Genomic DNA, 26,667 nt, shown 5'->3' with positions numbered 1-26,667 from the left:
TTTAGTGTTACCTAAATCTCATATTCTTTCACTGGTCAATCCTTCTACTCCCACCGGTCGAACATATATTATCTCCTGAAGAAATCTCACAAGCTAGCCAGGCTTTGTATTCCTTTAGATGAAGTAAGATTTAATTAATTTATATGATATATATAAATTAAAATATTTTTCAACAAAAAAACGAATTTTAACATAATTAAACTATTATATATAGCGCCATCTATTTTTTTTAAAGTATAAAAATGGCAATATTTTTTAAAATAAATATTCAGTCATGCTAATTGTTAAAGAAATTATTAAAAAAATAGTAACCGGATAATATTTCGTAAAAAAATTAAAAATTGGAGATCATATTCATTTCGAAATATTAATTTCAAATTTTCAACTGACCATAAGATGACCCATATTTTAAAAAAAATTAATTTTGATGTTTTTGCCATAATTATCAATTATTAACTTAGCTATTGATATTAGATTCAATATTTGATCATATTTAGTTTTAAATTACGCTTTCTATATGATTATTATATAATAAAAGTTACATTTATTTATAATAATATTAAAAATAAATATACATGACATAACATATGTAACAGTAATGTAATAAAAAATGAACACGAGGAAGTGCATCTAGATTATGGCACCATGTATTGATATATTATGAGACCTACAAATTCCCATTAAAATTCGTTGGGTTAGGTAAAAATCTTCCTAAGTATCACTCGAAATTAATTGGCCAAGTGCCTTGAAAATATCCTTTGCTCTGGGTCCAAAAGCACCTATTCTTTCAGAAACAATGGAGGTACAAATCTACCATTCAAAAAGATGTAGGAACTCAGGAAAATGGAATCCAAACGATTATCTTCCAATTCCATGTAAAATACAATATTATTTAACATATTCTCATCAATTTTTAACCTCCCCCCCCCCACCTTCTATCGTTAATTCAAGAGTATGTACTCACTTAAGATATTGTTATTAGTCAAAACAATTATCTTCCAATTCTATTTAATATTAATATATTAAATTTCTAACCTCAAACTTATTAGGGACCATATTAAACGCCATTTTAACTTATTTGCCCATAGTATTTTTCAATAGTCAACGGCTGTTAAGGGAATTTACTACTACAAAACGTATAAAAATTATAACGATTCTAAGACGTAGGACGATAACAAGGATCACTAAAAATTAAGAAACAAGTATTGAATGGCAACTAGTTTGAAAGTCCTTTTGTAATAAGTCATAAGAAAAATTTACCTTACGAAAGGGAATGAATTATAATTGTTCTGGCCCATCAACACCTGTAGAAGAGAATAGATTTAAACAATATATTCATATTAAATATAATGATAAAATTTACAATCTTCTTCTCCTCGAAAACGAAGCCTTTAATTAATTCACAAAAATATTCAATCACAACAAAGAAAATACTAAATTTTTCCCACAACAACTAAACCAGAATGAATTAAAAATTTGATCATTAATGTATGATTTATATATCAATCCGCGTTCAACCTTAAACCATGAAGATTTTGACGAACTAATAAAAGTGTCGCAACCTAATCTTGAGATTTGATAGTAGCTTTTTTCCGTCTTTTGGTTTAAGGCGGACTGAAATTGAATTTGGAAAAGATACCAAAATAAATTGTATATAATTTAAAAAATAAATTCAAATGGCGGTAGGAAATATTCTACTAAATTTAAATTTTTTTAAGCTGTTTTCCTAAATATATTTAAAAAAAACCTCAAAATTTATAAATTTTCGCAAATTAATAAAATTGTGAAACATGCCTGAAATGTTGCATTTTTTTTTAAGTTGTGTGAAAATGAAAATAAAGAAAAACAAAATGAAAGAAAAAAAGCCATAAAAATTATACAAATTTAAAGATTTTAAGCAAAATTTTATTTAAAATTGATTAATTTACTACGTTTAATTGTATTATCTTTAAAAAAAAATTGGTAAATGACGAAAAATGATTTATAACACTTTTATTTTTTATAAAAAATAGCTTATCTTATTTTTTATATTTAGGACACAGCCTTAGTTATAAAAAATGCCAAATTCCTAATATATTCATAATCCCGAAATAACTAAATATGATGAATATTCTACTTTAAAGCTAATATACATCAAATATTAATGTTGCTCTTCCAACAAGTGCCTTAGTAGAAGGTTTATTTAGCATTGGATGTATGGTTTTTTTGGAAAAATATGATTTATTGAATAGAAGTATAAAACATTCCAAACAAATTAAACCACGTTTGAAAAAAAATGTAAATCAAATAAATGATTTTATAGACATAATTTTTTTGCAAAAATTTAAGTTACTAGGGCTGTATACATATTAAAAATGGGATCGATGTCGATATTAGTGTTTTTAAAAAATGATTAAACTGTGGCGATAGTTAAAATGAACCGATGCGGTTTTTTTTGTTTTTGGTTATTTTATGATTGTATATATATAGTTTTATAATTATTATTTTTTTAAATAATTTCATTAATATATAAAAAACAATAATTCAAATTATTTGTAATGTTTAAAAAAATCAAATAACTTTAAAAGATATTGTTAGGCTACTGCAACAAGAAAAGGATTTTAAAAAATCTAACGAATCACATTCAGCTAATGTTAAACGGTTCAGTTTTGCCGATTTTTAGAGGCTAACTTGAACATTTTGACCAAAAAAAAATATCAACTTAGAGATTTTGCCCACAGATGATAAAAAAGTTTAAACTTCTATTGGCGGAATTTTGAGGCTTAATTATTAACTAAAGTCTCAATTTTTATATTAAAATTCGAATCAAAGTTGTATATATAATAGTTTATGTAGAAATTCATTTTCTGGCCCAGTCCAAACAAGGTATGCTTAACTGGCCATAAGTTATAAGAAATATATTATAAATTAATAATTACTATAAATAATTAATATTTATATTCATTTTATCATTAGATTCATCTATTTAATTATAATATAAATTATTATCTTTATTATCCCGATGTTAAACATAGCTGCTATTCTAGTTTCAAGTTGAATTGACCATATATTAATTTGACTGAATCTAAATGACAACTTGATAGACTAATGGTAAAGTTGAATAATACTTTAACCCTAGCCAGATCAAAAACGCCACCTACTATAGATGATTTTTTTGAAATAAATAATAATACTATTGAAAATACTTTAGACGCATTTTTAATTCTAAAAATATTCAAATGAATATTTTGATAATTTTCTTATATAAAAAAATATGTATATTAAATTCAATACTGCATTGCCCTCAAGTGATATAGCGTTGTACGATTATTTAGTTCGGCAAAAACCTTGATCTTTTCTCTACATGGGGATGACAGTATAGAAATGTTATTATTTTTAAAATGCAATAAAAAATGTATTATATTTATATTTGAAATCATAATTTTAAAAAAATTCTTAAGTAGCTAATAGCGCATTACTTTTTTTGTGAAACACCAGTAGCAATAACGCGTTACTTTTAAAAATAGCGTTTAACAACACTAGTAATTACGGATTGAATCGGTGAAAAATTTGTGAATCGGCTTAGCTCTACATTTGAGTAACTTTTAGATTTCAAATTAGGCAAACTACGCTCTGTAACTTACAATTTTGAAAAGTAATTAAATATTATATGCACGATTCCGCGAAACTGATTTGATCATACATTTTTATTTGAAATTTAGTCAGCAGGTGAATTGATTAACGAAATGGTTTTTGCTATAGAACAAGGTGCTACCTGCGAAGATGTCGCGAAAACTTGTCACGCTCATCCAGTAAGAATTATTTACATGATTATTAGTTTTTTTAAAAAAACATCCGCCTATAATGATGGTCAGTACAGATACTCTTATTTTTTAATAAGTTTTCACCTATATCTTGACTTTGATAAAAAAAATTAAAATCAATAATTCTTATATTATTATCATAAATAGAATTAAAGATAAAATTAATCTCATCTCGTATTTTAAAAATTGATTAGCTGTTAAATCGTGTGGGGTATCTCACTATGAATCCAGCCTTAGTTGATCAATTAAAACTTTGTTGTTATTCTTCATAAGTTTGTGATTTTTACTTCTTCTTTAGATCTATTGTTTATTTTAACTAAGTTTAATCAAATATATTTTATTTTGAAACGCGAAAAAATTTGAAGCTTATCGTATTTTTATAAAATATATTTTTTATTTTGTATTATCGTTTTGAAAAGTTCTAGTAAATATTATTTAATCTTTTTTTAGACATGCGCCGAAGCTGTGAGAGAAGCTAATCTAGCAGCCTTTTGTGGGAAAGCAATCAATTTTTAAAGATGTTCGTTAAAATAATTATAATATTATTCTAGTGAATTTTTTTTATATAAAACTAAAGCTATGGAATTAGATAACATTCATATTTTATAAAATCCTTTAAATGAATTATAAATTTATCCCCTAATTATTATTTATTTCCACAGCCGAAATAATCTATTTTAAAAATAAAAACATGCCCAAAACATTTCTAGAAAATTTAACATACGATTTCATTAAAATTGGGAAAAGTTTTGAAACCTTTTGAATTTTTTAAAAAAGATTTTGGACATAGCCTAAATTAATGAAACTTTACTTTTTTAAAAAGTTTTCTTAAAACTTTAACGAATTATTTATATGGAAAACCAAAATGGCGTGTCACCTGTTGATTTTTGTTGATACACATTTAAATAAATAAATCGTCAATCTAGGTGGCAAGGACAAATATAATAATTCATAAAAATTTCACTGTTTTACAAATTTTTTTTTAAAGTATAATTATCAGAGACCTGCAGGGCCGGGCCGTATTTTAAATTTTTTAAATATACCCGGGCCGGACCTAAAAAAATTTTTTTTAAACATATCCGGGCCGGGCCTAAAAAATTTATATCCGGGCCGGGCCTAAGATTGTTAAACCCAGGCCGGGCCTTAATATTTTTTATAAAAATTTTTACATTATGAGTTAATGGTTATAAGATTATATTATATTATAGATATGATTAATATAATATTGGGTGATGGTTAACACTACCTAACAACCCACAGATCGATCTAATTATTAATTTCCTGCAAATTTATTCAAAGTATTAATATATTTTTTTATAATTCATATCTAAATTTTTACAACATATTTTACCAAAACAATCAAATAAAGGAATATCTTAAATAAGCCCCAATATTCAAGTATTATTAATATATTTTTTTATAATTCATATCTAAATTTTTAGAATATATTTTACCAAAACAATCAAATAAAGGAATATCACTTCTTAAAGTTTGTAATACCTTTCAAAGCGAAAAGGAGAAATAAAATTGATTTTACTTAATATAAAGCATTTTTTAATTGAAAAATTTGTTTTACACAAGTATCATTTTATTTCTCTTTTTCTCTGTCCCAAATTCAAGCAATTAAGTATGTAGTCAGGGACAGATCGCAAAATGACGGAAAACTATATAAAAGATTATATTAAATTACAAGAGGCTCAGGAAGTAAATGAAATACCATCGACCAGTCAAATTACGACTGTTGTTAAACAAACTGAATCGTTTTATGACAAATGGGGCGATGGTAATTCTGGTAATATGTCAATACCCGATGATGAATATTATAATTACATAAATAATAGATAAAACATTTAAGGTGGATAATTTGTTAGAGTGGTGGGCGGCTCATTAAAGCGAATTTCCAATTTTAGCAAAATTGGCAATTCTTGCTTTAAGTGCAAGCTGTGAGCGGAATTTTTCCACTACTAGGAGAATTCTTGAAGAAAGAAGAAGTAATCTTCAACCTGAAAAGGTAGATATGCTTCTCTATCTTCATGATAATTTGTGAATTTTTAATATCTTTCTTGAGTATAGGTTTTCGTCAATCATGCTGGTTTTTTACTTTGCAAACTGTCAAATATTTATTGCATTTATTATATTTTACCTTGAGTCATGAAAGTTTTTAATCCAACATTTTTCTTATTTTTTTTACAATATTATAGTTAAAAATTTTTATTATAAAATAAATTATATTAATATTGTGCAATTAGAATATTTCAAAATACTATTTATTATACATGCATTTTTTTAAATAGCGATTTATTTTTATTTTATAAATTAAATAGTAAATTAAATACAATATATTATATTCTCAAAATATTTTCCATTTTTATAAATGTAATATAAAATATAGTATATGACAAATATTATTACCATTTTTATGAATATTAGTATTATTTTTATAAATGCAATATAAAATTTAGTGTATGCTCAAAATATCCATTTTTATAAATAACAGTTTTATAATTTTTTTAAATTCAATATAATATTCTCAAAATATTAGCTTTTTACATGTATTTTTTAAATAATAAGCGATAATACTCGCTGAAAAATATGGTAAAATACCTCATAGGTGAATTTTTGTATATACCAGGTCGAATATAATTAAAAAATTCCTAGCCGGGCCTGAAATTTTTTTTTTAAAATATCCGGGCCGGGCCTTAAATTTTTTTTTTAAAAAATATCCGGGCCGGGCCTTAAATTTTTAAATCCGGGCCGGGCTGTAAAAAATTTTTTTTAAAAATATCCGGGCCGGGCCTAAAAAATTTAAAACCGGGCCGGTCCGTGCAAATGGTACCTCTGCAGGTCTCTGATAATTATATAGCTTTTTTTAGTCGCTTAGTTTCAATCTAGGTTTGCAGAAAAAATTACATCTTTTTTTTAGAAAAATGAACTCTTTAAAAAATTTTGGTATTTTCAAAAATTAATGACCAATAAACTGAGAGCGAGTTATTAAAGATGGAAATAAAAGCGTGATGATTAAATTATTTGTTAATCTAGAAATTTCTGATAGGTCTACATTTTTTATGACCATAATTCTTAGAACTTGGCAAAATGAAAATATGCAAACCCTGTCCTAGTCCTGATATAATTTCTATATTTTTCTAAATTTTTATTTTGTATCTTTTTTACAAACATAATAATTATTATATGCCTACAAAATAAAATTTAATTTCTTTAAAAAAATCGGAATGATTGGTGGCTGAGAAAACAAATTAGAAATAAAATCATAATTCACGTTATAAATCGCTAAAATTGGGAATCCCGCTTATATCTTTTAAAAAAAATTTTATTGAACATCTTTGGGAAAAGTTTTAAAAAATATTACAAGTAAAATAAATCAAATAATATTTATTTTGTGATTGAATAAACTAAACGAAAATGAAAATTATTTTTTTAATTTAGTCAATTTCCGTTTTAAGCCTGGTTCCGCCATATCGATTGGTGTCTTTTTTTGCTTGTTTTGTATATTTATATCTGCTTGATTTTCCAATAATATATCAACAATTTCTTCTCGATTTTCTTCACATGCTAGGTGCCTGTATATTATTACAGTAAAAAAATATATTAAATAATCAGAAGCGCTAATAGGACTGTCCCATATATTGGAATTGGATTGTCACCGATATGCGATTAAAAACTGAATGCGTTAAAATAAATTTATTTAACAAAATGATGAGAACAAAAATTGAGAAAAGGGTCGTTTCCTCACCGTTGTATATAATTTTAGTAAAATAATCTTAATTAAGTGTAAAATTTTAATTTAATTTGATTATACTGTTTGCAGTAAGAATGCTATTACTTAATTTCTATAAGATGAATTTGGAAAAAATAATATTTACCTTCCTTTTTCTTACATTAAAATAAACCTTTACATAATTAGAATTTTAAGGAGAGAACATTTTAGAATTAAAATCGAAATAAGTTTTGGAATACTTATTTTACAAGAGGAGATAAGTAAGGGAATATTCTGATCATATTTTTTTAAATAAAATCTAACAACTTAAAATAAAAATATTGAGTTAGTTTAGGAAATCGGACAGCCCTAATTATGAGAGTAGCAATTATGAGAGAGATAAAGCATATGAGGATATTACATGAAACAGGCAAATAGATTTACATTTCAAAAAAAAATATTATTTTATGATAAAATTAGAAATAGAGCAAAAACACCAGCAAATCATTTGAATATCAAGTTGAATTATTAAAATTTATCCCTAACCATCTATTGGTTATTCATTTTAATTTATTATACAAATGTAATATTACATACTAAAAAATAAATATATTTAAGGTAAATTTTTGTTTGGGTGAAAAATATGTATATAATTCTATATTTAGGTTGGGCTAGAAATTTTTTAAAAAATATAGTATTTAGATTGAGTTAAGTCATGAAAAAAAATTTGCTTCCTATGATTTGGGTTAAAATATTTTATCTAATGTAAGTCTCTAGTGATAACCAATAAAAATGTTTAGTTTTTTTTATAAAACTCATTAGATATCATGAAACAAATAAAAAATGAGCTGCGAATATTGTTTTATCAGACCTAGTATAAAGTATGATAATAAAATTATCTTTAGATTTACATATAGGTAGAATGAGTAAGACCAAAACTAAAAAGGAATATATGACTATTAAGTTAGATAGGATTATAAAAATTATAAATAATTGGGCTGCCCTGTTATTTAAGTTATATAAATTATAATACAATGGAGTATTTCCTTCCAAATTCTGTATATTATTATTGGCTTCAAATTCTAACAATGACTTTACAATATCAGCATGGCCTTGAGAAGATGCCCTATGCAAAGGAGTGTTACCAAAATTATCATATGCATCCACTTTGGCATTTTCATTTAATAATAAAAGTAAAATCTAATAAATATATATTTTATGACTAAATTAAAATTTTTAGAGCACCCCTAAATGATTTTTTGAAGCAGCATAATGCAGAGGGGTTTGTTTGTTGTTATTTGTAATGTTTACTTTTGCACCTTTGTTTAAGAGATAAAAAACTACATTTTGCCATCCAGCTGATGAGGCCATCATTAATGGTGTCCAGCCTAACTAAATTTTAATATATAACAAAATTTATTCAATTTAGTACTTCATCTTTTTCGTCCACAGTGGCATGGCATTGATCTATTAAATATTCTATAATTTCAATATTTCCTTTACTGGTAGCACAATGCAAAAGCGTTCTCCCTGACTTGGTTAAAATAATATTTAAAAAAAAATTTTTAATCTAAATACATTGTCTTTTTTGTTAATAATATCTGGAGATTCCCTAATGATATTTTTAAGAGTATCAAAATCATTTTCAAAAGCACATTTATAAGCGTCCAGAACTTCGTTTTTATAATTCATGATAAAGGATAAATGATATAAATACATATGTTTTCTTATTCTAAAGTCAATAAGTTTCCAAAAGCAAACACATAATTGTCTAGATGTAATTAGCTATAAAATTTCTTGGAAATATATATTTGATAACATAAATATTTTATTAAGCTAATATCATTGAACTAGGGCCGAGTATAATAAAGAAACATGTTTTACTACAACTAAAAAATTTATCCCTTTTAAAATATACCCAGCCTTAAGCTTGAGTTCAAGCAACAAATAAAAATAAACTAAACAAATAAAGAATCTAGAAAAAAATTAATTGTGTAGTAATACCAACTACTAATTATAAACAATACGACCACTGATTTATATTTCAATTTATTTTTGATATCAAATTTTTATTTATTATTTTTCGAATGTTCGATTCTGTTTTAATATACATAAATAATCATTTATTAATTTATTACATTTCCTTCAAACAATTTAAAATTAGATTTCTTCAATAAACCTCTTTGTAGGTTTACGGTTTCTTGATGAGCAACGTAATGTGGTATTTGTGTTTGTATTTGCTTCATTCACTGGCACAACCATTTCTGTAACTTCCAAAGAACTTTCATGATTTGGGATAACTAAACGATTTCTTAACTGATCTGCATGCTTCCGTAATGTTTTCCCGGAAGATTCAACAATATAAGAATAAAGTCCTATTCTTTCTTTAATTACTCCCTCTCTCCAACCATTGGTATTTTCATTATTTAACCATATAGGTTGTGAGATTTCAAATTCTCTTTCCTTTGAATGTAAATCATGATGAAGGCTTTGTTTATCATTAGCCCTTACTATTTCGTGTTCGGCATTTGGTCGGATCCAATCCAGACTTGTTTTCAATTGCCTCCCAAACATGATTTTAGCAGGTGATCTCCCTGTGGAACTATGCTCTCCCAATCGGTAGGTTGTTAAAACCTGTGTCATAGCTTCTTCGGGATCTCTAATTGAATCTCTCATTGCATAATACCGACCTTTCAAAGTTCTTACTGTACGTTCAGCTAATCCGTTAGTTTTTGGATGATAGGGTGCTGAACGTATATGACGTATGTTATTTAAATCACAATACCTACGGAATTCCCCAGAAAAGAATTGTGGTCCATTGTCTGACACAATGTACTTGGGTATTCCAAACCTAGCAAACCATTTTTTTAGTCGTTTTATCATAGCATCAGCAGAGGTATTTTGCATTAGATCAACTTCTAACCATTTGGAATACGAATCGACACCTATTAGCCAGTATCGCGAATCCACTGGTCCAGCAAAATAAATATGGATTCACTCCCAAGGTTCCTTTCCAACAGTCCAAGAATATAGAGGTACTTCTTGAATACTAGGTCTATTTTTCTGGCATCCAGAACATATTTTGATAAAATTTTCTATATCAACATCACATCTGGGCCACCAGCAATACAATCTAAAAATAGATTTCATTACATTTTCCCCAGAATGTCCCCGGTGAATCATTCCTAACACTGAATTTCTTAATTTATTAGGAATAACCAATCTCCCATTCCATTCTATAATATCACGATCGACAGAAAGCTCTTCCCGTCTATTATAAAAATTAACTATTTCTTTATCTTTATAACGATCAAAGTTTCGCCAACTTTGCTGAATATGTATGGCTACTTTTTTTAATATTAAATCTTGCTTCGACTCTTTTCGTAGAATATTTTCTGACAATTGCATATCATCCAAATTAATACTTCGAATATCCAAAGCATGTTTAGAATCTTGATTCTCTTCCGTGTCTAATATTGGAAGCCTTGATAATGCGTCGGCGATTACATTTTTATTACCAAGTCTATATTCTATTGTAAAATCATAAGAAGCCATCTTCCAGGCCCAACGTGTCAAACGATTAATAGAAATTTTAGGTAAATCGCGTTTCTCCCCAAATAATCGCTCTAATGGTTTATGATCAGTTCGAAGTAAAAATTTTCTACCATAAATAAATGAATGAAATTTTTCAATACCAAATAAAAGTGCTCGAGCTTCTTTATCAATCGGAGCGTAGTGTTTCTCTGATTCTAATAAAGTACGTGACGCGAACGAAATAGGTTTTGTCCTTCCGTCTACTAATTGATGTAACAACACAGCCCCTAATCCTGAATCAGATGCGTCGCATTCCAAAATTATAGGCAACTGCGCGTTATAAGGAATTAACGTTTCCTCGGATGACAATAATTTCTTAACCTCATAGAAGGAATTTTGTTCATCTTTCGACCACTGCCAAGGTACTTTCACGCTCGTTAATCTATGTAGTAGCGCCGCTTTAGAATGTAGATTGCGAATAAAACGTTCATGATAATTAACTAGTCCTAGAAAAGATCTAAGTTGTATATTTTTAGGTTTTGGTGCATTTCGGATAGCCTTCACCTTTTCCGTATTAGGATGTATACCGAATTTATCAATTATCACCCCTAAAAATGAAACCGATTTTTGTAAAAATCTCACTTTTGTTAATTTCGCCTTAAGACCTGCTGCATGTAATCTGTCTAACACTATTCGCAAATTATTTAAGTGCTCCTCATCATTTCGACCAGAAATAATTACGTCATCTAAATAGACACCAGTCATTTGGCAATCTTTTAGTAACTCATCCATATATCTTTGAAATATAGTTGGTGCACTTGCCAATCCAAATGGCAATCGTCGGTAACGGAAATAGCCCTTATGAGTCACTATCGTTAGTAGTTCATGAGATTCCAATTCTACTTCCATCTGTAAATACGCATCTTTCAGATCTATCATGGTAAATTTATCACCACCTTGGATTTTCTCTAATAAATCGTCTAAGGTAGGAATAACATGATGGTCATATAATAAACACGGATTGAGTGTAACTTTGGAATCAGCACAAATTCGAATATCGCCATTACTCTTGCGTACATTTACGGTTGGCGTTGACCACTGTATCCTGGTTATAGTCGAATCAATCTTTTCAATAATTCCTGCAGCTACTAATCGGTCTAATTCCATTTCAATTGCTTTGCGAAGTGGAAATGGTACCCTACGGGCTGGAAACGATCTTGGTACAGCGGTATCCTTTAAATGTATTCGCACTGCAAAATCACGTATATGTCCCATCTTATCATCAAAAATTTCTTGATGTTTATTAATCAAATCTCGAATTCTAGAATCTAGTGTTATGCAAAATTTTTCTTTTTCAATATTGTTGACCAAATTGCGTACTTGTTTAATCATAACCTGACGAGGCATTTCTAAATTGAATGCTATAATCCATGGTAATCCGAAAAGAGGCACCCCAGTTGTATTCATTATTACCACTGGTAGAGTCCTTGTCTGTGATCCAATCCTAACATTGACTTAGGTCTCGTCCTTGACGTCTAACGGATGATCACCATATGCAGTCAATGGACTGGTTGGCCTAATTTTTGGTCGCCCAATACTTGTCCATATATCAATTCCTATCAATGACGCTTGTGCACCAGTGTCAAAATCAAATTCAACATCTAACCCATTTATCTCTGCAGTTAGTTTTGCTCGATTCTCTCGATTTTGTTGAATCTTCCAAATATTATGAATAGAATCACTTGATGACACTCTTATATAATTTAAATTCTTTGATTTACAGCAAACTGCAAAATGACCAATTTTTACATGCCGCATTTGTAGCTGGACATCTCACTTCTCGGTTATAAATAAAACAACATTTATAACATTTAAGTTTATTATAATCTTTATCATTATTATATTTGTAGTTATTATTCTCTTTATCAAATGTATTATTATACTTGACTTTATTATAGCCTTATTACACAGATTTTGACTTTGTTAGGTTTATTTATATAAAACAAATTCTTTACTATGCAATTATAGACACGACCAGGAAACTGGTTACTTATTGAAACTTAAAAGGTTGGAAGTTCCGTGCCAACGCAACTATAAGGTTTTAGCTAAAATTGTTATGTCTTACTAAAAGGCAGGACTCAATGATAAGTATTGCTTGCAAATTTTATCTATTCTTATGTATTTAAAATATTAGTATTATCGTTCCAAGTCATCAATTAACAGTTTGACCGGTCAAGATTTAGCTTAAAAATATAAAGTTTAGAAGCTATTCATTTATTTTTGAATGGAAAAGTTGGCGATTTTACGCTTATTTTCGGCGATTCTTTACGCTCTTTCTTCATTTCTTATCGTTGTCATAAACAAGATAGTTCTGACTACATTCAAGTAAAATTTTAATGCCATGTATATTAAATTAATCTACTATAGATTTCCCTCATTTCAATGCCTTGCAATTGGTCAAGTAAGGTAGTATTTATAACTTTTTGTAATACTAATATATATAACCTATCTATTTTTTATAAAGTAATAATATGGTATGAATTGATTATGTAAAATTTTTAATTGATATTTTATTATTTTATCAAAATATTTTAAAGAATATATTATGATATTTTAAATTAAGATGATAACGACTGTTTTAGTGTTGGGATTTGCTAGGGGGTTTAGACTAATAAATTTCTCTTTGGATGCAAAAGAAATGTTAATAAAGGTGAATATATTTTTTATAAATATTTTTAAATACAATCATAGATTTTTCCATTACCATTAATATATTTGGGAAACATTATGACTGGATTAGGTGGGACAAAAAAACTTAGGTAAATACGATCTTACTTATTTTATTATTAAACTATTATAGTTTGCCAATGTTTACAGTTCTTCGAAGATTTTCAATACTCTTTACTATGATACTAGAATATATAATTTTAAAGTAAATATATTATTAAATTTTATATTTAGCATAAAACTTTCCTTTATAATATTTTTGACTTATCATATTTATGATCTATTTTTTATATATTATAGAGTTCGACCATCTAATTGGATACAATTATCAGTTTTTTCCATGATCCTGGGAGCTATTATTGCAGCTAGGTTTATTTTTATTAAATAAATATTTAAATGATAAATCAGAGATGAACAAGCTTGCATTTTATAAAAATCATAAAATTTGATTCATAAATAAGTGGCTTACAATATTAATCAGCTAATATTTATGCAATTTATTATAATGATTAATTTGTGATAAATGACTGGATAAGGTAATATTAAGCATATAATATATACCTTGTTGAAATTATGATTCCCTTTTAAATACATAAGAAACAAATTTTGGGGTCTCTGGACTGCTTCCCCACCTACACTATCCTATTTGCACAGGCCTATAAATAAATATTAAAACTAGAATTTTTTTAGTCCAGATTCCATATTGTAATAAAAATATTCCATATAAAAAAAAGGTAAAATTTTAAGATTAATTTTTTTTATAATAAATGTAATTTTATTTATCAGGGAGACTCTTAGAGGTCAAAATAAGAGGTCTACCTATTCCAAGTATAAAAAAAATATGCCTTTTTTGGTGCGGGTTTGTTGATCCTCTTACAACTCTGGCTAAAATTTTTATAATTTGTTATTTTAAATAATTTTGGCTGTATTCCATATTCATTTTCACCCCTGACCATCAAAGGTATTAGCATTATCCTGAATATTTGATTTTAAGGCTATTTCTAGTTGCTATAAATCTTAGAAGATCACTTTCATAATTTCCAGAGGTTCTAGGCTCTTAGTCTATTTCGAACATGTTAATAAGCATAGAAATTTGTTTTAAATACTAAATAAAAAACACTATAAAATGAATTGCACACATTTGAAGAATATACTACCCCACCTCATTGTATCTGACCACCATCGATTTTTTTAATTTGAATTAGGGGTATAATAATTCCACTTTTTAAAATGATATCGGCAAACTACCAATCGGATATCACATCTCATTATATTCATTATACATATTTAGCTTTTTAATGTATAATAATATAGAGTCATTCCATGTTAAATCGATCAAAAAACATCATTTATAGCTGGTCCCTTATATTTTTTATGAATATTCGAATATAAACTAAGATTCTTGTAATTAATTTTAACCTCCTAGCTTTTATACTTTTCAAGATATCAAGGGTCAAAGCATGAAAAATTGTTTTGCGAGTGTCTTTAATAATTAAATCCACATGTTTGAGATTAGTGATCTGAATCGGGCCTAATATTTCAAGTTCGGCCCAAGGCCAGGCTGAAATGAATTTTTTTATTTGTCCCAAAAAGCTCGACCCAAAATAAAAAAAATTATTTGCCGGACTTACCCGAATAATTTAAAATATAGAAATATTTAATTTTTTTTATTTAATAAAAAATATACAAATAAAAAGTATAGGAACCTTGTTTCCTGCAAGAATTTTATATACCAATTTATTCCACATAATTGATTGATATCATATTTACACCCGATCCGGCCGAATTTTTTTTAAAATATTAGACACCCAAATTATTTTAAAAATACACCCGAAGCCCTTTTGGGCAGGGATTCGCAGATCTCTATTTGAGATTACATTTTGATTGAACATACTTTTAATCTTTTTTATTTGGCGAATATAGAAGCTTTCTGCAACTATCCCAGTATGGCGAGATATTTTATAAATAAATTTAATTTTGATAACTTTTTTTATTATTATAAGATTAAATAATTAGATCTGCAGAAATTGCACTTTACTTAGGCATTTGTTTGCTAAACACTTCCAATATTTTAAATTCACAATTTTAAAAAAAATTTAAAACTTCCCAAAGCCAATAAAAAAACTCGAATATTAATTAGTTTGCCAAAAATTTTAAACGCTAAATAAATTATTATTAAACTACCCATCTTAATTACTCCCTATGTTAGTTTTAAAAAAACACTTGCAAATTAATTAATCTACCAAGAATTTAAGATACCTACCAAACAATTTTTTTATACTGCCTAAAGTAATTTATTTTACTGCCAGAGATTTTGTATAACCTCAACATAATAGCCATTTTTCGTTCAAATATTCATTTTATTAATATGTCTTAATGTGTTTTGATATTTATTTTGATATGTAAATTGATTCCGTTAATATATAGTAAATTTATTTTAATTTAAATTACATTTAAAGGGAACATATAAATTTGTAATTTTGAATGCTAAAATGAAAGATAGAAATAAAAGAAGAAATAACTTTCACAACCCTAACATTTCTTATTTTAAACTCCGGATTGTTTTTGATTAGTTTTTCAAATTAAATATTTGAATAAGCTAAGAAAAAAAATAACAGTAGTTGGATATCAATGAAGTGGGGTAGTGCAAACTATAAATTATTTGTACCTTTTTTATTATAGCTGTTTTAAGGTTTTCTTGGAAATTTTTACTTTGTGTTCCAAGGGTTAAAGTTTTAAACATTAAACATCCTATTTAAAATAAACACAAATCAGAAGGCAGAACGCGATTTTAGTTTTCCATATAAACAAATTTGCATTAAAATTTTATAAAAAAGAAACCCAAATGTAGCGTGTCACCACTTAGCAGCTGATTTGCATTAAATGATTCTTCAAATTGCATTCAATCTAGTTAAGGATTATATAGCATTGATCAAACCTAGAAAGAAAGAAATAAGTTAAAACTTTCAGAAGTTTTAAATTTTTAATTAAATTTTAGATTCAATTTTCTACAAGAATATGATTTTTATATTTAAAACAAACTTATTTCTTCTTTTTCGATAAAATTTCACAAGTTTGTCAATTGGATTTTTAAGAATTTGAACACAGCCTTATTTCAAAAATATTTTTATGTTTTTACTTTTGTTTTCCGAATCTATTCTTTTCTTAATTTTTTTTTAAGAATTTCCTTTTTGTTTTTTTAAATTAATATTTATAAAAAAATTAATTATCAAATCAAATAATTCGATAAATATTATTAAATTATTTTATTACAATCATTGCAGAGATTTGAACCAAACCCGGTTAAACCCGTTTTTATGGTAGCATGTTTAAGTTATACGTAGATCTTCCAAGCTGTGCATTGAATGATCGACATATTTTTAAATAAGGATTTGTTAATTTGCTCAGATCGTAAAGGTATTCAAATTATTGATTTTTTGCAGTCGAGCTCTTTCATAATCCCCGAAGAAAAAATAATTTTTTTTCAAGAGGGGGGGGATTTCCGTGATTCGAATTAATTAGTTGCTTGAATTTTTATTTTAAAATTTAAAAAAAACAGCATTTTTTTTTAAATTTAAAAAAGCAAACATTTTCATAAAATTACACGTGCCGTTATTATTCTAGTATTTACATAAAAATAATGTTTACTTTTTTTAAATAAGAATTTTATGATATCGTTATTTTATATTGTAAAAATTCGTTCATTGATTAAATAATTATTGTAACAGAATTTGTATAAAATCTTGATAAAAAAACAAAAAATTTTAAATATATTTTCAGGGATTAAATTTTTTTAAATTTAAAAAAAATTAGGCTTACTAAAGAAACAGGCTTCGAAGCTATTTTAGGCGAATTTTGTTCAATTATATTTAACTCTTTCTTCCGCTCCACCTTAATTCCCCCCTCCCCCCAACACATAAAGAACATATTTAGAACGTTTTTATTAATCAAATTAAAGTGTTTTTCTTAAAAATGTTGCAATGATTACATGTTGCAAAATTTACAATTTATTTTTTTGAATGATAAGAAAACAATAAAATATCTGCGATTTTTAGATTTTTATTCAATCCTAGAGGAATAAACTTAACCCCTAATAATCAATGCTCTATCTTATTAAATTTTAAAACGAGATTTTGGCAAATGAATATTTGATTTCCTTCTTGTTTTTATCCATCCCCAATGTAGGTCCGCTTATTTTTCTATAATTTTCTTTCCCTGCTCCATCAATCCTTTGACTTGATTATTTGAGATTTAAAAACTAATAGCCATTTTATATATATGACGTCTATATATTCAACGACGAATTTACTACTTATGTATGTAATAGAGGGAAAGATCACTGGCATATAAAAACGCGTCCAGTTTATCTAATAAAGTTCTTAACATATTATATTCGTTGAATAAGGGTTTGTCGGCTACCTTTCATATTTTTTTGCACTGGATTTAGGATGCGCCTATTATACTCATAAATGCTGATATTGTCATGATAGATGTTATCAAATCTTTTTAATATTGTCATTGACATCTTTATTATAGTCTAGAGCCCTCTTTTCCTTTAAAAGAAAATAGACTTTTGATAATTATTCAAACGATGCCTACCTTTAAACAAATGGACTTTAGTATCCCCGACATAACAATTAACTATTTTCCTTTGAATTGACTGATTATAATTACGTAAACCTAAATTTTATTAACTCAATACTAAATGATAAATTTATTAAAATATTACATTTTAGCGATGATCTAGCTTTCGATATCATTGGCTACATATTTATATTTGGGAACGACGTGTTCACGGCTTTGAATGGCGTTATTGTTAAGAAGAAGCTCGAAAACAAAGTATATTAATAAAAATATATATACTCACTATGATTCCTCATTATATGCATTCTGTCATTTATTAAAGGAACCTTGTTAAAATCATATCTTAACAAATCCACTAGTTTTTTATCGATCTTTCTCATCCGCTTACTCATATATCGTCAAGTTTTTACCATTTTCTTGATATAATGCCTCCCTCTTCATTCCATATATTATTAATCATTTTCCTCGCTCTTGTTAATGATCATTCTTATATAAAAAAATTATTGTCTCGCAATCATTTTATACACCCAGAAGCTTCCAGTTAAAATACAGCCCTTTATGCAACAAAACTCACGTGTACCGCCACTTTAACACAGACCACCTTTATTCTTAAATATATGTGATCCTTTTTTTTTACTTGACCAATTTTGTAGTCATCCTTAAACCATTTTTTTCTTTTAAATTTTTAGTCTTATTCCAATTTACATACACTGTTTTCCTGCCACTAGTCTTTACTTAAAATCTCCCTAAGATATTTAATAACTTTTCTATCTCTAATCTTCCAGTAAAATGTATCTAATCACCATCTTTCCCTAAATTTCTTACTCTTTGGTAGCTATTTCCATAACACCATCTCCCACTTTCCTAAAACATTTTCGCAATTCTTTTCGACGTAAAATATTTTTAACCACTCCTTTCCTTCTCCTATTTCTTATTAAATGTCTCAAAAGATGGTTATTTTCCAGTTCCAGTTTTCATTAACATGTACCCGCTTTATCGATATTATTTTTATATGCTTAATAAAATATATCTTTCATAAAGTCATGAATTAACCAAAATTTTTCTAAAAATATTTAGTGGATTTTCCTAGGGGATTAATAAAAACGTGGTCACATCACCCCCCCCCCTCCCATAAATTTAATTTAAAATATTTTTTTATTTGAGAAAAAATTAACTTTTCTTAAGCCTAAATAAGGCTTAACAACATTGAAATGAAAATTTTAACTTTGGTGGATCAATTTTTTTTTTACCGTAAATTTATTATATTAGATTAAATTATCCCATCCATTTTTTTAATAATAAATATTTTCTCATGTATAGGAAATTGGTAAATATGGTCTGATATTCTATAATTCTTTCTTCGTGATACCTTTTGCTCTCATTTACGCATTTTTAGATCAAGAACACGTAAAGGTAAGCCAGCACAGCGATTTAATGAATATTTTTAGGCATATAGGTTTGTTACCCAGAGATCGATCTGTTATTGCCAATTGTCAAATTTATGTTGGGCGATAATCGATATCAGCTGATTCCTTTATATTCTAACTTTATTATAAATTAAAATTTTTTTTTAACTATGTTTGAAATTTAATATACCTATTTCTTATGTACCGATCGATATATCAAAATGACGGATATAGTGAGAAATTTTTTAAAAATATAGTTCTTATAACTTTTTAAAGAATGTTAGTTTTGCTTAATATATTGTAATATTTATTTATAGGAATATTTTTGATAGATTTTCTAAAATTAGGATCGGCTGATATCAGTAATTGGCAGATATCAATTTTACTCTTTGTTTGTTTTTTGAAAACCTCAAATTAATTTGTTTTATCTGAATATAAAATTTATTTATATTTTATATATTATATAAAATTTCTTTATTATTTTAAAATTTTATTAAATAATAATGCAATTATGTGTTGTTATATAAGTACTCAAAAATCATTATAAATAATATCACAAATCTTTTTAAAAAAATTGACATATAGATAAAAATGATTTTGGCCACCAGATAAATCGTGAATTAATTTTTACCACCAAATAAAACATTAAAATTAATTTTAAGCACAAAATATTGATTCGTATCATCAGAGATTATCAAAATTTTATAAATAATCAGTATGATTTAAAAAGCACTTGATCCTAAATTTATCAAATTTTGCATAAATAAATATACCGAAAAAATAGTTATATTGTTATTATAATTCTAAAGAATGTAATGTCATATTAAGCCAGTTAATGAAGAGTTAATATCGTTAAACTCGTATCGGTTTCTAAAAGGCAATTACACTTACCCTGCACTCACAGTTAGCGCCAATTCGCGGCGTAGTATAAAAATTAATGTTAATTTTTTATACGTCGCCGCGAATTCACGCTTAATGTTAATGCAAGGTTACGCTGCATTTAAGAGTGATTCGCTCAAGTGATGCGTTTGAAATATGTCGCAATATCATTATTTCGTTCAGTGTTTTATAAATTAAACCCATTATTAGCTTGATTATGAAAATTACTTAACTAAAAAAAATGATCCAATATTAACAATGATTATAATTTTTTATCAGAATTTTTGTAATGTCGCATCAGCCGACTTAAAAAAATGAACGAGTTCGATAAAATATATATCCCTTATTTTATACCTCAATTTTTTATAAGATTTATTTAAATTAATAATTGCGAATAGTGCACAAATTAGAACAAGTTGCACTTAAACGTTACCTAATAAAGTTTGTTTTTTGGTCATAGTTTTTGATTTATATATATATAATTTACGTGTTTAACCCGAAAACAATCTAATTAATTATCTTTTATGGGTTATATTTTAAATTTAAATTCATTTTATATATCCTTTCATGTATTAACTACAGATTTAATGTTTTCTTAAGTAGGAGTGGTTGGTAAATATAGGCCACTATGTAACTAATATACCTGGTTTAACAGATATCTAATGAGTCCCATTATGAAAGTTATTTAATTTTTTTTTTAATTTATCTACATTCTTGCCCTTAGGATTATATTTATTATATTCTATTGTATGACTAGTATTTTTTACCCCCTTTTGTTTATATTTGAAATACATAGGAAGGAAACATGTGACACTTTGTGTTTTATCTTGAGTTTTTTGTACTTATGGATTTTTTACAAAGATATTAATTAATTAAAAACTATATAGTTAAGTCCCTGGGATCGTCCTGAATTCGGGGGTATAATTATAATCTCGAGCAGTAAGGATGGTTGGGGGGGGATCCGTTTTATTCTAAATTATATAAGATAATAATACCACAAATCGACTTTTAAAAATGATCCTTTTTATGATTGCGCCGTTTATTTTCGTTTACCATGCCAGGATCTATTTATAATTGTGGTTTATTAAAATTTTATGATTAATCAAAAAATTCTTAAAATATTTAGTTATCCATGACGCGTACAAGGGTTAGAAGAACCCTCAAACAGAGTTGGGCAGTACCGCGAATACTTGTATCTTAGTAGTTACAAGATCCTTTTGTATCTTGTACTCAGTATCTTTTTGACATTTTTATCAGATTGGCGAAACTGTCATATAGAAAAAAGTTGGAACCTAAAAAATATAATTAAATACTAAAATATAAATTAAAAATCTTTATTAAATGCTAATAATTAAATATAAGTGAAAACATAACCAAAAATAAAAGAAAAAAATTAATATAAGAAAAAGTAAAATACTAAAAAGTATATGCTAAAAAAAATAAGTTTTTTAACAAGTAAAAATATCCTCAATTATATATCTTTTTCTATAATATTCATTTATAGTCTGAAATTAAATAATATAATAATTTGCATAAGACATTTCTTTCGTTTTTGATTTTGTTTAAAAGTAGATTTGAATATTACAACAATTTTTAATAAGATACTATCTATATCAAAGAGTCTCTCTTCTAAAAAGAATCCTGTATCCTTTTCATATATATATTCTTTTTAATGTTCATGTTTAAAAAATTTATATTATCACAGAATATAACCTTATTTTCTTCATGGAATCTTGTATTAATTTCTTTATTTTCTTTCCGCCATATTTTAAATATTTTGACAACCAAAATTAGTTGGAAAATTTACATCTCACATTAAGATAATAATAAATGATGGTTTTGGCAAAGGTTTTGGGAAAATTTTTCCTATAAAGATGAATCTAATGAGGCTTTTTGGCATCGTTATCCCATCTATATTTTTAGAACTTATGGATTAAATCGGATGATAAAATAATAATTTTTAAATATATTATTAAAAGAGGCTCGATTATGATTAATTTTCTTTTGGTAAAACAAATGTTGCTTAGTTCAATAAAACAGATAACATTGAGCTGGAGGTTTTAAAATATTATAGACTGTTGAAATACATTAGAAATGCCTTCATCAGCTCCAGTTATAAGGTTATTGCACAATGTTAAATACGGTGAAACGACAAAGGGTTATGAAAAATTATTTGGAAAATTGACTATCTTAAAAAATAATGATTGATTTATTTAATCTATTTTAAATATTCTTTTGCAAAATTTCAATTCCCATTTAAAAAACTAGTTTCCTTTCCTTGTTTATACTATGAATGGGTTAAAACTAATATGAAGAGGCCTGATTAGTATAATTAACATGTCATTAAATATTTTATTAATTATTGTAAATATTCATTCTTATTATATGCGGAGTTGATCTGAATAAATCATGGCTTTCTTTAAATCGCAGTTGCTTGGATTTCCACCATTCCGCATTTTTGTTTTATTGTTGTTTTGTATCCAGTTTCTTAGAGAGTAGTGAGCTTGATTTGGTGGCTCCTCCATTCCAGAAATAGATTCATTGATTTTATGACTACATTTAGGGCGAAGGCATTTTTTTTTATTTTCAATGTCGTCTGTTATATTCAGGGTTTGTAACCGGAACCGGTGTAAATAATTACACAATGGTTCCAGTGTTGAATTTTTCATGATATTAGCGGTCTATACCCCATGGCGTAAGCTGAAATAACGGGACTTCTGTCATTATATGGTAGGCCTATTCAAATTCGAATCGAATAGTGCTGTATTCATATTCGATTCGTTTAAACGAATCGAATAATCTACTATTTGAATTCGTACGAATAATAAAATCTACTATTTGTATTCGATTCAAATATTTCGAATTAATTTTTTTAATAAAATAAATCATACTCAAATATAGTGTTGTTAATCGACTGAGTCGAGTCGACTTAGTCGAAAACTGAGTCTAAGTTTTGGGTCGAAAAAATCGACCCAAACTGACTTGAGTTATGAACTCGAGTCGTGAACTCAAGTCTATATACTTGAGTCGACTAGAGGACGAATATTTTTATAAACTTGAGTCATCGACTAGAGGACGAATATTTCAAATTAATTATTAATAATTAAGATTTGTTCTGTTTTTTACATTTTTTTATTTTAGACTTCCAACTTGAGATTTAAATAGGAATAATATACTTTAGTCAACTAGAGGACGAATAGTTCTATGAACATGATTCGACTAGAGGATGAATATTTCAAATTAGTTATTATTAATTAAGATATTTGTTGTTTATTACTTTTTTTATTTTAGACTTCCAACTTTAGTTGCAAATAGGAATTATATACTTGAGTCCACTAGAGGACTATAAGTTATACTTATATGAACGTGAGTCGACTAGAGGACGAATATTTCAAATTTTATTAATTAAGATATTTGTGATCTATTTTTTACATTTATTTACTGTAGACTTTCAACTTGACACCATGAATATAAAATATATAATTGAGTCGACTAGATGACGAATATTTCATATTAGTTATTATTAATTAATTTATTTGCTCTGTTTTTACACAGGATAATTATAATGACCAATATTGTTTGTTAGCTGTTTTAATTTTCCACCTATTAAAATAAGATTAAAATTTTAATGTAATGTGCAGATACACATGGTATATGTACCTGGATTACGCTAAAACACAGTTTTTACGTCGTAAGAAAGCAAATCTACTCAGGCCTAACTGTATATCGTTATGAGTCTCTCTAAAGTGAATGAAAAGTTCTTTAATATTACATAAAATTAGCCTTTTCTGCACTTGATATTTTCCTATTTACATATAAAATTATTTTTGCCTGCATAAGTAGTGTTGTTAATTGGTTGGTTGTGTAGAGCCCAGACCCGGGGTTTGAGTATAAAATATCGACAAAACCAGCTCTGAGCACGAACCTCGAGCACAGACCCGGCGTTCAGACCCAAGGTCCAGATCCGGATAGATGGCACTATCGAAAACTCGATGCTTAGACAATTGTTTTCTGGTTAAAATATTGATTTAGCCGTTTTTAAAAATCGGCTCAAAAATAGCCGTTTAACAACACTAATGGAAATCCTGATCACATTATTTAATAAATATATATTTTATTATATCATTGAAAACAAACTCCCTTTTTTGCTTAAAAATACAGGTATAGCATTATAGGTAAACCGAATGTTAAAGACTCAATTTGGCGCCAATTTTTATTATTTTTTGATAGCCCTTTAGAGAATATTTTTACTTACAATATGATATATAATTAGTTTTTGAGATATATGCCATCCTATTTCGCTTCTTTGTCTAAAAGTCTACTGCCTTGCTAAAGACTCTCTCACTTGGAACGCTTGTCGTTTGTTGTGCCAGGAAATCTTTAGCTATCAACGACAAGGTTGGGTAATAATCACTGTTCTTCACACCAAATTTAAAATCTTTGTGCTCAAGGGTTAAAAAGTTATTCGCGTTAACATTTTTACCCCAGTCTCCCCTACATAGAGAAAATTTTTTAAGAGGTATATAATATCTCATGCTCATGATATTTAATTAAATTAAGAATAAAATATAATAAAAAAATATATATAAATAATATTAAAAGTATGTATTATAATTTTGTTCTTAAAAATACCCCTCCCCCTCCTTCCTTGATTTAATATTTTTTTGAAAAAAATAACAATTCTATTCCCCACCCTTTTTTTTCCCCCCAAAAATTAATTCCATAATAAAAATATTTATTTTTTGTTTAAATAATTTCATTCCCAAGTCAAAATTAAATATAAACCCTCTCCCTCCCTCTTTTCTTTACTTTATTATTTATATTGTTTATAAAAAAAATATAAGAATTTTAAATTTTCATTTGATAAATTTTTTGGAGAATTTTCTTATAAATAAACCAGAGTTTTACAAAAATCTTCAAATAAAATTTTGAAGATTTTTTTCGCCCAAAATTTTGAGGAAAAAATCTTTGAAAAGATCAATTTTTTGCGAAGATTTTTTCGCTAAAAAAATTAAAAAATATTTTTTGTAAAAAAATCTTCTATAATTTTTTGTAAAAAAATCTTCTATAATTTTTTGTAAAAAAATCTTCTATAATTTTTTGTAAAGAAATCTTCTATAATTTTGAGAATTTTATAATAAAATAAAATCTTTTGTAAGGAAATCTTTATTAAAACATTTTTGAAATTTTGATCTTAAAATTTTTTGGTTAATTCTTAAAAAATAAAATTTTTGATATATATATATTTTTTTATTTTATGTTAAAAAAAGTTGTAAATGTGAGAATTGGAAATAATACCGACTGCATTTTTTTAATATTTGGAATATAATAATGATTATTTTAAAAATGTTATATCATAATTTTAATGTTTTATATTTAATGTAAACTATAATAGTGACAATTGTCATAATACTCTTCTCAGAACCATTAAAAAAAATTATAATTAAAAAAGCTAGTTGAGCATGTTTTGAGATGGTTTCAGTGATTGTAAAGCATATAAAGGTGACAATTGTCATAATACTTATTTCACATATGTTTTAATTGAAAATAGAGAAAAATGATTAATTCAAACATGAATTAATATTTAATGTGTAAACTATAAAAGTGACAATTGTCATAATATTCATATCAGAACCTATAAAAATAATTTTAGGTATTAAATAGGCAAGAAAAAATTTTTTGAGCATGTTTCGAGATGGTTTTAATGATTGTAAAAATTGTCACAATCGTTATTTTTGAACTTTTTTAAAGCAAGTAAGTAGATAAAAATTTATTAAATATAAAATTAAATGTGAATGTACCATAGAAAAGTGACAATTGTCATAATCGTTATTTTTAATTTTTTTGAAGTAAAAGGGTAAAATTATATATTGTAAACATGTTAAATTAAAATTTCAGTGAAGATGTACCATAGAAATGTGACAATTATCATAATTGTTATCTTTGAACTTTTGAATTTTTTTAAAGCAAATAGGTAAAAATATATATTGTAAACCTGTTAAATTAAAATTTCAGTGAA

The 26,667-nt window shown here is 26.5% G+C and overlaps 3 protein-coding genes across 7 annotated transcripts in view; 2 read left to right on the top strand and 1 right to left on the bottom strand.

Annotated features, from left to right (window-relative positions):
* Positions 1–4,488, top strand: part of LOC135922749 (dihydrolipoyl dehydrogenase, mitochondrial-like) — a 40,398-nt gene extending 35,910 nt beyond the window's left edge. For both annotated transcript variants that reach the window (XM_065457201.1, XM_065457199.1), the window contains 2 exons: positions 3,702–3,791; positions 4,254–4,488. In XM_065457201.1, the coding sequence (XP_065313273.1) occupies positions 3,702–3,791; positions 4,254–4,319 (156 nt within the window). In that variant the 3' untranslated portion in view covers positions 4,320–4,488. The remainder of the gene's footprint in view (positions 1–3,701; positions 3,792–4,253) is intronic.
* A 2,526-nt stretch (positions 4,489–7,014) lies between these two features.
* On the bottom strand, positions 7,015–9,215 carry LOC135932042 (26S proteasome non-ATPase regulatory subunit 10-like). The gene is made up of 5 exons (XM_065469379.1): positions 9,097–9,215; positions 8,951–9,052; positions 8,764–8,910; positions 8,552–8,718; positions 7,015–7,381 (listed from the first exon to the last, which is right to left on the bottom strand). The coding sequence occupies exons 1-5, from the start codon at positions 9,208–9,210 to the stop codon at positions 7,231–7,233; spliced, it is 681 nt and encodes a 226-aa protein (XP_065325451.1). The 5' UTR covers positions 9,211–9,215; the 3' UTR covers positions 7,015–7,230.
* A 4,091-nt stretch (positions 9,216–13,306) lies between these two features.
* Positions 13,307–26,667, top strand: part of LOC135922522 (UDP-sugar transporter UST74c-like) — a 32,990-nt gene continuing 19,629 nt past the window's right edge. For all 4 annotated transcript variants that reach the window (XR_010570945.1, XM_065456888.1, XM_065456889.1 and 1 more), the window contains exons 1-8: positions 13,307–13,437; positions 13,480–13,513; positions 13,676–13,762; positions 13,804–13,871; positions 13,913–13,984; positions 14,080–14,148; positions 18,516–18,618; positions 19,684–19,776. Coding sequence is in view for 3 of the 4 variants with exons in the window: in XM_065456888.1 (XP_065312960.1) it covers positions 13,337–13,437; positions 13,480–13,513; positions 13,676–13,762; positions 13,804–13,871; positions 13,913–13,984; positions 14,080–14,148; positions 18,516–18,618; positions 19,684–19,776 (627 nt within the window). In the remaining variant the exon portion in view is untranslated. The remainder of the gene's footprint in view (positions 13,438–13,479; positions 13,514–13,675; positions 13,763–13,803; positions 13,872–13,912; positions 13,985–14,079; positions 14,149–18,515; positions 18,619–19,683; positions 19,777–26,667) is intronic.

Source organism: Gordionus sp. m RMFG-2023, chromosome 1 (genome assembly GCF_954871325.1).
Source record: "Gordionus sp. m RMFG-2023 chromosome 1, tfGorSpeb1-WG-v2, whole genome shotgun sequence".
Classification (NCBI taxonomy): Eukaryota; Metazoa; Nematomorpha; class Gordioida; order Chordodea; family Parachordodidae; genus Gordionus; species Gordionus sp. m RMFG-2023.
The sequence above is the reverse complement of the archived record's forward strand: the minus strand, read 5'-3'. Positions and strand labels throughout refer to the sequence as shown.

Bases quoted from the DNA above. Each gene is read 5' to 3' on its own strand.
- LOC135932042 (XM_065469379.1), bottom strand. From the start codon at position 9,210: ATGAATTATAAAAACGAAGTTCTGGACGCTTATAAATGTGCTTTTGAA. The intron at 9,053-9,096 runs GTATTTAGATTA...ATTTTAACCAAG, and splicing joins TTATTAACAAAAAAGACAAT to TCAGGGAGAACGCTTTTGCA. The intron at 7,382-8,551 runs GTATTATAATTT...AATAATATACAG, and splicing joins TTGGAAGGAAATACTCCATT to GCACCTAGCATGTGAAGAAA.